Source organism: Scomber scombrus, chromosome 14 (genome assembly GCF_963691925.1).
Source record: "Scomber scombrus chromosome 14, fScoSco1.1, whole genome shotgun sequence".
Lineage (NCBI taxonomy): Eukaryota > Metazoa > Chordata > Actinopteri > Scombriformes > Scombridae > Scomber > Scomber scombrus.
In genome coordinates this window covers 15,535,665-15,549,692 of record NC_084983.1, presented here as the reverse complement: position 1 = coordinate 15,549,692, position 14,028 = coordinate 15,535,665, and the positions used below count along the sequence as shown (strand labels likewise).

The following is a 14,028-nucleotide window of genomic DNA, read 5'->3' as shown; positions in this document are numbered from 1 at the left end:
TTTAAATAACAACAAATTTTGTATCTTTAATTTTTGACCTTTCAGTCAAAAACATCCCCATTTTCTAAAATAAAAAAAAATAAAAAAATCAGTTAATCATTAGATACAGTATTGATTACGGTACCATTATCTCAGTCAAAACGTGACGTGTTGCTTCTGGTCAACACGGTGTTGTGTTCAAGTCCAAAACTTAGTGAGATCGTTTACATTTTGAAAGCATCAGAGAGTATTTCACCTATTGGCGACCGCAACAGAGTACAAATCCAAGTCCAAGTCCAAGGCCTGATGATCCTGTTAGAACATCCAGCCAGTGAGGCTTGACCTTTGTGTGGCTCGTGTCTGCCATGTCTGAGACACAAAAAGTCTCAACACTGACCCTCTAATTCCCTCAGTACATATTGTCTGTCTGACTGCGCTGGCACAGGACGTTCGAATATTAGGACAGATTTAAGCACTGATTTGGAAATGGCAGCCTGTCCCAAAATGTATCAGGAAGAGACAGTTGATTCTTTTAGCTAGCTGTGCTGACGCACATGCTCTCGCACACACACACACACAGATGTACAGTCCATGCTGGCAAGGCAAAGATTTAATATAAATGTCCCCTCAGCTGGAAATTGTTTCCAGTGCAGCTGAAAGGCTCCTTTTATTGAGCTAGACAAACACCAACACCCCCTCCATCCTCCACCCCTATTCCTCGGGCACACACACACACACTCTCTCTTTCTGCTTAACCTCACAGGGAAGTGCTGTGTGTGTTTTTTTTTATCACTTAAGTGCTTTTGTTTTACATCTATTTGAATTGTATGTAGGAAAATTATTGCTCCACAGTTTTATGGGAAGTCCCTCTCCTGTCACATCACCTGAATGCCAATCAGGAAGCCATATCAAGATCCCTGGTTTCCTCTCTGTCTTCAATTAATGCCTGGTTGAGCACATTATTTAATTAACATTAAAACCTGAACACACAAGCTACTAACAGAGCATCTTCCTTTTTGCATTAATGATTCACATTAGTTCACATTACTGCAATGGCAGTGAGTAGAATATATGATGAGACTAATATGTTGTTTCAAAGGAACTGAGAAATGAATTGAAACTGCAAACTTTATTAGTAATGCTTTATTTTACACGACAATTCATTTTATACTTTCCTAGAAATAGTTTAAGTAAACAGCAGGTATTTAACAGTTAATTGTTAGGACATTTAATAGGAAGGGTGGTGCAATTTGGCACAAATGTTATGCAGAAACTGAATAACGTGTTAGGCTGGTTTAGTTGGTAAGTTCACACTTGGTTTAATATGTTAATTTAATTCTTAATAAATTAAATTCTTGACTTGAGTGCTTTAACAGATCAGTTTTCAGTGTGGACTTTTGTTAACATATTAGGTTTTTTCAATCATTTCCTTAGTTACTATGTAATTTGTTCATATGTGGGAAATATGCTCATTATAGAGTTATTAAGAACATGTTAATAGGTAGTTTTGTCTTTTCAGTCTGTTAAAGAATTGTTCAGATCTATTGGTGAACCCCAATATAATGACTGGGTACTTACCAACTAAACCAACTTAACACTTTTATATGTTTTTGTTTTTCAATATAATGTGTACCAAACTGCACCACCCTTAATGAAAAATGTCCTAAAATCAGCCTTAAAACACCTGCATATTACTAAGAAAGTTTCCAGGAAACTAGCATAAAATGACAGGACTTCAAGTATTGGCAAGTTATTCACTAGGGTTCCTTTTAGTAAACAGGAACTTTCTAAGTAAAGTGCAGTAAAATGAGCTGATAAAGTCTGGCTGCTAGTCTTCCTCTCTGTGTGTATCACTCTCAAATTTCACTTCCTTCTTTCAGTTTCTCCAGTGCAGCCAACTCACAGCTCCCTCTGACTTTCATTTCTTTGATATCTTTTGTTACCCTTAAAGTTGTTGTTTTGCCCAGTGGTTCAACTGAAAGAGTCAGGATGACACCGAGGTCATGTCTCTGGTATTTGGTCCTGCTTTAGAAGTAACAAGAGGAATATGACAGACCAAATGGCTCAGTGCCGAGAGTAATGGCACAACATCATTACATGCGAACAATGGCCTTTAGAAGCAGCCTTTAGATGCAGCTCTCATTTGTGCTGTTTTCTGGAGCAAATGTGAAATGGAGTGGGCGTTTCTCTACTGGCAAAGCCAACAGCAAACATGTCACACTCAACAGGAAGAACAGGTCGTGCTTTAGCTGGTTTCTTTATGCAAATGGCTGCATGCATAAATGCGTGGATAAAAAACACACAAACACACACACGCATACTTCAAAAGCGGCTACAGGCATGCAGAGTCTAGTTGGGTTACGCTGTTGTGTTAGCGCCATCTGAGTTGTTCTTGCTCACACATTACTCACACTCACACCTACTCATTTATGACATGCTGCGTGTTGTTCACACTTGGCACAAAAGCTGAAGAGCGTCCTCACTTTACTTCTGTCCTGAGGTGCTCGGTGCCCTGCGTGTACTGTGGAGAAAATACTGTGAGCGCTCAATGCTCCGGGATCAGTAATTAGGACGATAAGTCAGGTCTACACATCCTCTACGTCACAATCACTGCTCCTACTACACTAATATTAAAGGACATGCAGCACACAGGAAATGCATATTCACTGTCAAGACACATCAGGACCAGTATCAACAGTGTCAACTAGAAGTTTCCTCTCAAGCTGGGACCTAGACCCTGGAAGCCCCCCCCCCCCCAAAAAAAAACCCCTGAAGTAATTCAATGCATTCCGCAGCCTGTGCAAAGCCATACCTGCCAACACCGATGGAGGGATTTTCCAGCAGAATAAGCCCTTATCCCAACACGCACATACTGACTTTTTCTTCTCAGAAACCTTCAGGGTCACTCACAGGACTATTCAGTCTCTTAGCTGGGCTGATCAGAAATGCAAACCGGCATCAAAAGAGATAAGGTCTCTTATTTTCAAGACTGCTGGCAGAGGAAATCTAATAAGTGGCTTCATCTTGAAGATTTAATCTTGGTGGTTATTAAGTGAGAATGTTCTTTATCCTACATTATCATAAAGATGATGTTACTTTGGGACATTAGGTTTAGCAGGACAGTGGTAAAATGTTTTTGTCCCCTTCAACTGCTACCAATGCCACTCTTTCATCAGCCACTTCGCTTTCTTTTGATTCACTGTGTCAGCTTGGTAGCTCAGGGTTCAGAATATCAAAAATTCATAGCTGTCAAGCCACAGAAAAGGTTATATTTACAGTATTACTACCTGACTATTTTTAGACATCACAAAAGCAATAACCATTTATTATTCTATTGTATGACCATAGAGGAGACATGCAGCTATGGATAATGAATCCTGCGTCAGCTGGCGTAGACATGAGAGAACAGTAAAGGGAAAGTAGGAGTGCTGACAGGTATCTACAACTACATCTGTGCAGTTCTACCCCATTTAGGGAACAGTGGGGTGTCATTATTCATAGAGGACAGCACATGGGATGCACATGGACCACTACATGTCACATTGGTGAACACATGAACGCACAGACAAACATACACGAACAAACAGTTACATAAGCAATCAATGGTTTAGAGGTTCTCGATGGGACTTCCTGTCGGTGCTGGAGACATGCGTCAATGCAATTGAATTAACGCTGAACCAGCACGGAGGACCGCTGGATACACACATTGACAGTAGCTTTGCTAATACCAGCAACAGTCAATACTAACACAAAACAACATGATCTTTCTTACACAAACTAATGAAAAATAAATACTAGCACACAGACTGGAAACTGATCAACACTGTAAACTTTTATACCTGTCTTCAAATTTATTTGAATCTAAATATGTGCTAAAAAAAACGTATCAATAAAACCACCATGAAGTCCATGTATTGACCACGTTTTCAAACATTCATCTTGTGTAAAACAGATATCATAGTGGCTGCTTTGCACAGTCAGTCAGTGTTTCAACTTACAGTAACACATTTCCAGAAATTCTTCACATTAATATGATTCAGAACTTTCCACGGTGCTCGAAAGCCTGCATGTGACAGTGTCACAGTCAATACATCAACTCCAGCACCCTGGCAGCATAATTTAATCCTGATCTGTGACTCGCATTTGCAACACATGGCATCGGTAACACACGCATACTCACTGACATGCTTCATCCAACTGGCAGCGTCACGACTGAATAGTGTTCTTTCACTCCTTCTCTCCCCCTGAACGTGTCAATCAAAGCCCTGTTAGCAGCTCATGCCCGAGGCTGAGGAACGCCTGCGGACCTCTCGCTGTCGCCAGCTACTAGCTGTAAGAAGTGCTGAGCTAAGCGGGAGTGGGAAGAGGGACAGGGAGTGCTGTTTTCAGTAGCAAGGATTCCCCTCCCATTGTTCTTTCATCCGCGACCACCACACCGCTGACCTCTGACCTCAACCTTTGACTCTTTTGTATGCGTTTGTGGGTGTGCATGTGTTTGAGTCTGTGTTTCTGTATACCCCAAGGGGACTCTTAACAATGTGGGAATGAACTATAAACTACTTTCAAAGCGCTAAAATTATGATTAGACACACAGTGTAGCAGACGTAACTAACGTTCAGCCGCACACTGATCAATAACAACAAAATCTGCTATTCTGAATACTGTAACAAGTGAAAGAGCCAAAGAAGTCCCCACACATAGTGAACAACTTGTTCTAACTAACAAACAGCTGCACTTATTATTACTATTTAAATGTAAAATATGATAAATACAAACCTATTGATCATAACGGACATGAAGGGTTTTAACACGTTGATGAAGGTCCAACACAAATGAATGCGTACACACCACTGCATAAATGACGAGGCGTTTGAATACTTTCCACTGAGTGTGTTTGAGTGTGTACGTGTGGTATCAGTGTTTATTTCTTCATATGGTATTAGTATCAGATGTGTGCTTGCACAACACGAATAACCACCAGGTGCAGAAACCACAAAGTCATGATGTTTTCATGGTTATGTAGATCAATTATAAGCTCATAACAAATATGACTTTTGTTTTAATAGGTTATGTAAAATCCATTTGAAAAAATCTGCTGTATCACTACTTGACCTACAACTAACATTTACAACGGTCTTAAAAACACTTTAATTACAGATTATTCACTTTTGCTGAAGGCTTATTAGCAAGTAATAACAATGTAATCTTTAAATGTCTGTTTTCGTCTAACCAACAGTTAAAAATCTAAAGATATTCAGTTTACTACCATCTATAATACAGACAAAAACATCAAATCATCATGTTTAGGAAGCTGCCACCAAAAAATGTTTAGCATTCGTGCTTAAAAAACTAGACTAAAACAATGATTTCTCTCTCTCTCTGTCCCTCAGCTCGCTGATGTTGTTGAGCCAGGTACGAGGGGCCAACTTTGAATGTTTTGTTTACAAACACCAACCGACAAATCCTGCATAGTTATACCTTTACAATGTCAGAAAATGGTGAGAGATGTCTAGAACCGTTTCCCAAAAACCAAGACGCGACCTAAAATGTCTGGTCTTTTCCTGAACAACAGTCTATAATCCAAAGATATTCAACTTACTGTCACAGAAGTCTGAAGAAACCAGAAAAGATTCATATTTAAGAAACTGGATCAAGAGAATTTGAACATTTTTTCTTTCAAAATTTGAGGTTAATCTTCTGTGTATTTGCTAATTGTTGCAACTCTATTTATAACTGATCTATAAAGCTAGCCATTTATGGAGGAATTAGTTCCAACCCTTATTAGAAAGTATGTGTGTGTGTGTGTGTGTGTGTGTGTGTGTGTGTGTGTGTGTGTGTGTGTGTGTGTGTGTGTGTGTGTGTGTGTGTGTGTGTGTACCTGATCTCCCCGTCTTGTCTTGCTGTTCTGGGACATATCAAAAGCGAAGATGTTTGAAATTCATTCTGCGCTCCATGGGACTCACTGTTTTCTGAGTGTATTCATACAGAGAGCTTATCTGAACTCTGAAGGTGCTTTATTCACCTCCTGCTTCTGCAAAGCTCTCTCTGTCGTCCACTCCTTGTTACAAACACACACACATACTGCACCCCTCACCCTAACCCTCTGCATTCTCTTACACACTCACATGGGCATTCAAAGACCCCTGATCCAAGCGTCCCACTGTTGCCATGGGGACCATTTGGACCCTGTCAGCACTTCTGAGGTCTGCCTGGAGCAAGGTAATTCACCCTCTCTGAGTACCCCCTCACCTCCTCATCCTTCACTCTTCCTCTCCCTCCCCCCTCCTTTTTTTTCTCCTACCCAGAGAAAAATTAAAAAACATCCTCCATTCTCAAGAGGAATGACTACTCCTTCTCCTATTCTTTCTCTCAGATTCATTCACCCACAATGTTTGGCACCAACAATCTTCTCTCCTCCTACTCTCACTCCTACTCTATACAGCCTTTATAACTGTATGCACACACACACACTCACCAGCTGTGGGGAAAAAGAGGAGAGAATGTGCATCTGCTGCTGATTTCAACCACACAGGAAGAGTTAAATGCAGATAGCTGATACTTCCCCACATTTCCTTGGGGAACACACAGAGCCAATTTGATGTATAGATTGAGCTGAGGCACAAAGGGAAGGAATTGTTCTGATGATTTACACTCACAGAAGTCTCAAAACGGCAGAATTTGACCTTTACGTTTCTGCTGTAGGCATGTTAATAACATGAACCTGAAGACAGCAGCTCTGGCATAGATACAAATCCATTTTGAGACTTGACAATGCTTTCTGAAAAAATATTATTACTTTACAGTTTGAGAAATGAACTTTACACCCATCGCTGGGGATAAATGATGCAATAATTAAGAGATACTTCCCCTGCGAGGGAAATTATCAGGAGCACAGATCAGGCATGAGCTTGTAGGGATTCAGTGTGTTTAAGGACAGTCTGGTGGGGCGAATGGTGGCTTGAACCAAAGTGGCTGAATGAGCACCAACACAACTGTAAACTGACTCATAAAATTGCAACCGAACATCCACACAGATGGTGACACAACCCCAGATCCTTTATCAAAGTTCTTTAGGACAGACCTTGCACTGAGGATTTAGCTACCATTCATACCAGGTCAGGAAAAGGAAGTTTCGGTTCATGATTTTGTCCACGACCCATAGAAATTCCTTCACGATATGCTATACTTAAATGCTTTAGCTTTGACCGGACAACATATAGAAGCCGGTTCACCTCTAACTTCCTCACAGCATTATCCCAACATCCTGAGCACATAATGGACCTGCTGTCCGGGGGATCAGCTGAGCTTCGACGTGCAGGAGCACAGGCACAGCTGGGATAGCTTATCTCCGCGTGGCGGGGCACATTACAAGGTTTATCCTTTCTATACATATCTCTGGAGGTATTCTTAGAGCCACCGTGCACTTTCAGCAACGATGACAGACATAACACTGGCAGACGGAGAGGAAATATTTATGCTTAAGACCAGGAAAACCCAACTAAACACATTTTAAATGCCTTTTAATGTGTGCAAAAGCTCACCCACGAGAGGCTGACATTAATCTCTGTGATGACAGCTCCTAATACACACAGGAGTAAGTAAGCTAAAACAAGTAAGTAAGTCACATGAGGATAACGTCTTTAAAGTTGATAAAGTGACCTGATGATAATCAAAAACTAGACGTCAAAGTTTAGCCTCCTTTTACTATGTAATGCACCACTACATCAGTAGGTATGACATAATGGGGTTGTGGTATCAATGCAATTACCGGTCATTGTGTATGCACTCAAACCCAGCAGCAGAGCACCTAACCTCATCCTAATCTCTTGTCTCTTTACAGTCTTGCTTCCTGCAATGCCTGGGATTCATAAAATGCCAAACATAAACTACAGAGTGGATAACAGTGAAGTGATTTGATATCAGATCAGAGAGGAATGCTGTTGGATGAGGAACAAGTATGATCCAACTGGGCAACAGTGGCTGTTTTACCATGTTTCAAGTTCGTAGGCCACTTAAATGATCTAAGTCTTGACTCATGTTTCACTGAATTAAGTCCAATTTTCTTGTGAAAACCCAGTGTACTCATAATGCCACAAGAGGCAGAGAAAACACTGAATGAAAATTGATTTTTTATTTACATTAAGCCTGGTCTTTTACCGAGGTGATGTTTTATTCCAAACTGTATTACAAACTTTACTACCCATTGTCTCATCTACACATTAAACAATGGCATATTTCAACTGTTGCTATCCAACAAAAAAATAAACCATGATGCAGTGTTTTAGAATGTGAATGTGTTTTGTTGACCTTTCCATGATGCAGATGGCATACATTCATTTACATGTAATATGCAAATCATTTAGCACATTCGTGAAACTTGCTTGTTTTGCATAATCCATCACAGTGAGCATTATGGCATTAACTAATGATTATTTTCATTTTCATTTTCATTAGTCTGTCAAATATTTTTGATCTGATTAATTGTTTAGTCTGAAAAAAGCCCCATCACAAGTTAAATTATTAAATCAATGGCTGTGTGGAACTGTTGTAAATAATACTTCAAGAAGCTTAATGGTCAGCAAAAATGTAAGGTCCATGTTATTCATAGTTCAGGGTTGAACAATCTGAGAATTAAAGGATAAGTTCACAATTTTTGAGAGAGATTTTCCTTGATGTAACCATTCCTCCTGTTCATACTGGCTATTAAAAGATACCCCTCAAATGTGCATTCTATGTAAGTGACGGGGGACAAAATCCAAAGTGTCCAAAGTGTCCAAACAGTCATTTAAAAGTTTATCTGAAGTTTCTATGGCACTTCAGCAGTCCGAGTCAGCATATCAAGTTGTTTACTGCCATGTGATATAGCCTATATCACATTTACAATCTTTTTAGCATAGAATTCCCTTTTTGTGTTTCCTTGGACAGTGTTTCCCTGTTGAGCTGTGGTGGAAGAACAGTATTAACATGGAGCACACAACATGAAGAAAATAGCGATAAAAGACTTGATCCCCCATTGTGTGGAGCTTCAGAGTTGGGGGCCTGGAGGAGCAGGCTGCTGGCAGATCTGAGGCTGCGGGTGGAGGTTTGTGCTATGATAAGTTCCTGTAGGTAGGGAGGCTCATGTCTGTTGATGGGCTTGTATGTGAGTAGCAGGACTTTGGAGTCAATCTTGAAGAAGACAGAATTGGTGTTATACGTTTGTGTTTTTGCACTCTCATCAGACAGCGTTGTTCTGAATCTACTGGAGCTCCTGGGTGCTTCTTCCAGGGATCCCTGTAAAGACAGCATTGCATAGTACAGTCTTGAGGAGATAAAGGCAAGGACAAGTTTCTCTGCATCTGACAGGGTTAGACAGGGGCAGAGTTCAGAGATGTTTTTGTGATGGTAGAAAGAGGTTTTGCACAGATGTGTAACATGGTCATCAAAAGTCAGCTGAGGGTCAAACTTAACACCCAGATTAGCGACTGAGGAGGAAAGGGTTGTCAGAGGTGAGATGATGAATCTGGTGTGGAGTGCCAATAAAGAGAGCTTCAGTTTTGCTGCTGTTTAACTGGAGGAAATGTGTATTCATCCAAACCTTCATCTCCTTAAGACAGGTGCTAAGACGTTGACATGGCTGCAGAAGGGCTTTGGGCACTTCTGAAGTACAGCTGGGTATCATCCGCATATCACATGTCTACTGATGACAGCATGTAGATGGTAAAAGGAGGGGGCAGAGAACCAATCCTTGCAGAACACCATAAGTGATAGGGAGCGGTCTCGACCTACATCCTCCCAGTGAGACATACTCAGTCCTGCTGAAAAGGTACAACCGAATCCACGAATGAAGTGCAGAGTCTGACAGTCCAATGGCAGTGTGGAGGCGCTCTAAAATAATAGTGTGATCCACAAAATGGAGGAGAGATGGCGAGCTCCCAGACAGAGAGTGGATGACAGGAGGAGGCAGAGAGGAAGAGCTGGACATCAGAGAGCGGACAATGTTGACCTTGGCACTGAAAAAGTCAGTGAAGCTGTTACATCGCTCCTCTGTAGCCTCAATTGGGGACAATCATTGTGGTTTCAGCAGATGATTTATTGGCGGAAGAAAGATACTTGCCAAGATGGTTATTAATTAAGCTGGAGTAGAACTGTGACCGAGCATTTTTAAGGGACTTTGAGTAAGTCCTTTGATGTTCACAGGCAGCCAGTTTAAGGACATCGAGTCTCTGAAGTGTCGCCCAGGACACGTTCAGCTGTTTTTATTTTCCAGGTCATGAGCGAACCAGGGAGCAGAGAGGGGAAAATCAACCTTGTGCATCATGACAGGGGGTGTGAAGATCAAAGACACTGCTTAGACAGGTATTGCAGAAAGCCATTAATTCATCTACTGATGGTAAAGCTGGGCAGGTGATGCACTGGAAGTCCATAGTCATGATGGCTGGGCCAATTTGTTGTTGGGGTGACATGAATGTCTAATGAGACTTTGGCACTAAAAAGGCTATAAAGACTAAAGTTGAAAGATATCTTTTTGATTTGACTCATTTGGACAGCTCAAGCTTCTTATTAGCGTCAGATAAACTTTTAAATAGATTTTTTGCAGAGAAAAAGGTTTGTGGGCCCCCCATCACATGGAAAGTGCATTATGAGGGTATCTTCTGATGGCCATTGTGAACAGGAGGAATTATTAATGCAAGAAACCCCTATTTTAACGTTGATGTAGGCACCTGACTGTTTTAAAACATCTTGAACGTCTTGAAGAACTGTGAACCCGTTCTTAGAGTCACAGTTTCCTACCCTGTCAGCTGTGGAGATCCACAAGCCAAACTTTGAGCACCACCAGTTTGTATAGCCTAGTTCATATCATAGACTACTGTGCCTGCAGAGCTATCTACTCAACAATATATTTTGCCTTGATATTGATGTCAATATTGTGACAATATTGTAGGGATTGGTGCTCTCACAAAATATTTACAAAATGATATAGTCATCAGTAATGTAGATATAGGCTAATGACAATGTGGGTAAATGCAAATAATAGAACGACTAGGACAGTCCTGTAAGTTCAGAAAATTACATCACTTCACTGTAATGTAGCCTTTAAACCAGGAAAAGACAACGCATACAATATATATTCCTCAGCCCTGAATGAAATCAGCCATAGAGGTCACTTCTGTTCCGGTTTTTAATGTCAAAAGCTTCCAGGAATAAATTCATAAAAAGGTTAAGTGCAAAAGAAAAAGTGACATTAAATTGTCTCACCATGTCTGCTGGGGTACTGCCCGTCATCGTGAAGGTTTTCCCGGTCCCGGTTCACACACACTCACACTCACACAACACGAGGGGGCAAATATATTTCCCCTTTTTGTCGTCTGTCTTGTAAAAGCTCTCACAAGCTCTGAAAAGGCGCGTCGTGTAAAGAAAAAGGAAAAAAAGCAGAGTTTATTCCTGGTGACTTGCTCTCTCCACAGTCACAACACGGAGGTAGTCGAGACGTGTTACAACGCTTCCTCCTCTCTTATTGCACAATCATGTCGTGGCTCATTTCCCTCAGAAATCGGTTAATTTCGGAAGTGTGGATAATGTTAATGGGGATAAGATGTCGACCCGAGGGCCTCCTGGGACCCTCCAAACATCAAGAATATCCTGCTGTAGAAAAAAAAAGGTGCCTACGCCATGCGAAAAACCCAACACTGCTGGCACATCCGGACACCGACCTTTTTCTCTCTTTGGTGAAAAAGGCAAAAAAAGAAATAATATCCGCAAGATTAACGGTGGGTTACCGTCCTGGAATGAACTCAAACACTGCCGGAGGGTTGGTATAAAAGGCGTCACACGGTGAAGTGTGTCGGTCCTTCTCGTTAAAACGGGAGTTAGTGCTGATTGTTGTTACCGTGGCTGAGTACGCTCTCGCTGATCTACCTTTTCTCAGCTGTCATCCTCCACACTGATGTCGAGCTGCAGCTTGTCACGGAAAAAGGAAGAGGCACATCCGGTTACTTTTTTAAATATTAAACCACTTTAAACTTTTATCTGCACATCATTTTTTTAATCGTTTAAACCAAAGATCCCCATCCACACATATTTCAAGACATATAGTTTAAAGTTTAGATTTCTATATTCTAATTATTCTTAAATAGTATAGTACTTCACACACTCACCTCATTGTGTATGTGTTTTTGTAAACTATGTTTTCATCTATCTATCTTGCTATCTATCTGTCAAATAGATAATAATCTAATCTTCATATAATAATGACCTGCATATTAATTAGTGCATTGACATGTATTTTAATGGCATTTTAATGCAGTTCGTCAAGACGTTGTCAGTTTCATAAACTGATTATAAGTTTTGTACAATATGTAAAACAATCTAAAAAGTAACAAGCAAATACAGCTTTTGAATAATGTAGTGCAATAAAAAAAAGTGCTATTTTCTGTAATGTAATGTAATGGAGTATAAAATGTAAATATTCAAGTGTATAACCTCAAGTTGTACCTCAAGTAGTATTGAAAAAGTTACCTTCCACTAGCTTTAATGTGGCTGAACCCTAACAAAGCAAAATTCGGTCTTATTAAGATTAAGGTGTCATGACAGTGTAACACTGAGCCAGCATGCAGAATAGCAGGACCCTCAAACTGAACTAAAGTTTCATTATCATTTACAACTGTGCTTTTCCTGCTGACATTTCAAAATGTGTTTCCAGAGGTCTATATTTTTATGTACCCACCAGTATCCAATCATAACATGGAAGCAGCATTGTTTTCATTATTTTGTTCATATTAGAGATTGTGCTATTCATTTTAATTCAAATCTGAAAGCCATATATTATCTTGGCACCCCTGTCACAATATTTTGTTTTAAATCCAACCCTGTTGTAATGATAGATTTCTTACCTGAATGTTTATGGAGAAGTTTTATTAGGTTGAGTATTAATGTTTGCTTTATTTTGAAGTTGAAAACACTCCATTTCCGGGTTTGACGTTTCTTTCTGTGCTGCTTGACGTCAACCCCTTTAAGAACATGGCGGCAGTCCCACAGATTAAGGGGGTGAAACAGGAAAAGTGAGTGCTGAAAGTATAGTGAGAGCTTGAGTAGGAGATTGTTCAGTTTTGTGGAATGACTGAACACACCTCCGGGCAGGGTGGGAGGTTTTCTTTTTATAAAGAGACACAGAGAGGAAAGTGAGTGTGGATAGTCAATGGGACCTTTCCAAAAAAAAAGGAAATACATCAGTTTTGATAGACTGCTATTACATTTTATGTTCTACACCTCAGCCAAAGACAAGTAATACATATTAAGTTCCTGTTTTGCTGCTGTAAAAAGTCTCCATTAATTGAGCAGCTGTAAGTTTGTTATCTTAACAGCACAGAATAAGAATATGATACCTTATTGACTGCTTTTTCTGTCTGTTACCTCTGAGAAGGTCAAAGTTCAGGGTCAGCTGCAGAATAGCTTGCTAGAGCTGGATTTAGTGTCTTTCAACCTTCTCAGGTTCACAATAGTGAGGCAAGGCAGGTTTATTTATATATTAAACAAGGAAATTCAAAGTGTTATACATAAACCATTAAAAGCATCCAGATAAAGGAAACACACCATTAGAGGACATTTACATCCAACCAAAAACAGTCAAGCTAAACAGGTAAGAGAATAGAAAACAAAAATAAACTTAAATAGAATAATACATGAATAAAATACAAGAGTAAAAGTTACAGTGCATTGTAACAAATGAATAATTATTTGATTTAACAAAAGGCAGCAACAAAAAGAGAAGTCCTCAGCCTTGATTTAAAATAACTGAGAGTTTCAGCAGACCTGCCGTTTTCTGGACGTTTGTTCCAAATATGTGGAACATAAAAACTGAACACTGCTTCTCCATGTTTAGTTAAGAATCTGGGAACAGAAAGCAGACCTGTCCCAGATGACCTGAGAGGTCTGGCTGGTTCATAACGTAGCAGCAAATCAGAAATGCATTCTGGCCTTTTCAGTGCTTTATAAACCAACAGTAGTATTTTAAAATAAATTCTTTGACAGACAGGAAGCCAGTTTAAACATCTGAGAACTGGAGTGATG

General features: G+C 40.1%; 1 protein-coding gene across 1 annotated transcript in view; it reads right to left on the bottom strand.

The window, feature by feature from the left end:
- Positions 1 to 11,881, bottom strand: part of ubl3a (ubiquitin-like 3a) — a 37,659-nt gene extending 25,778 nt beyond the window's left edge. Inside the window, exon 1 of the mRNA XM_062433372.1 lies at positions 11,218 to 11,881. Within this exon, the coding sequence (XP_062289356.1) occupies positions 11,218 to 11,244 (27 nt within the window). The 5' untranslated portion in view covers positions 11,245 to 11,881. The remainder of the gene's footprint in view (positions 1 to 11,217) is intronic.
- Positions 11,882 to 14,028: the final 2,147 nt, after the last annotated feature.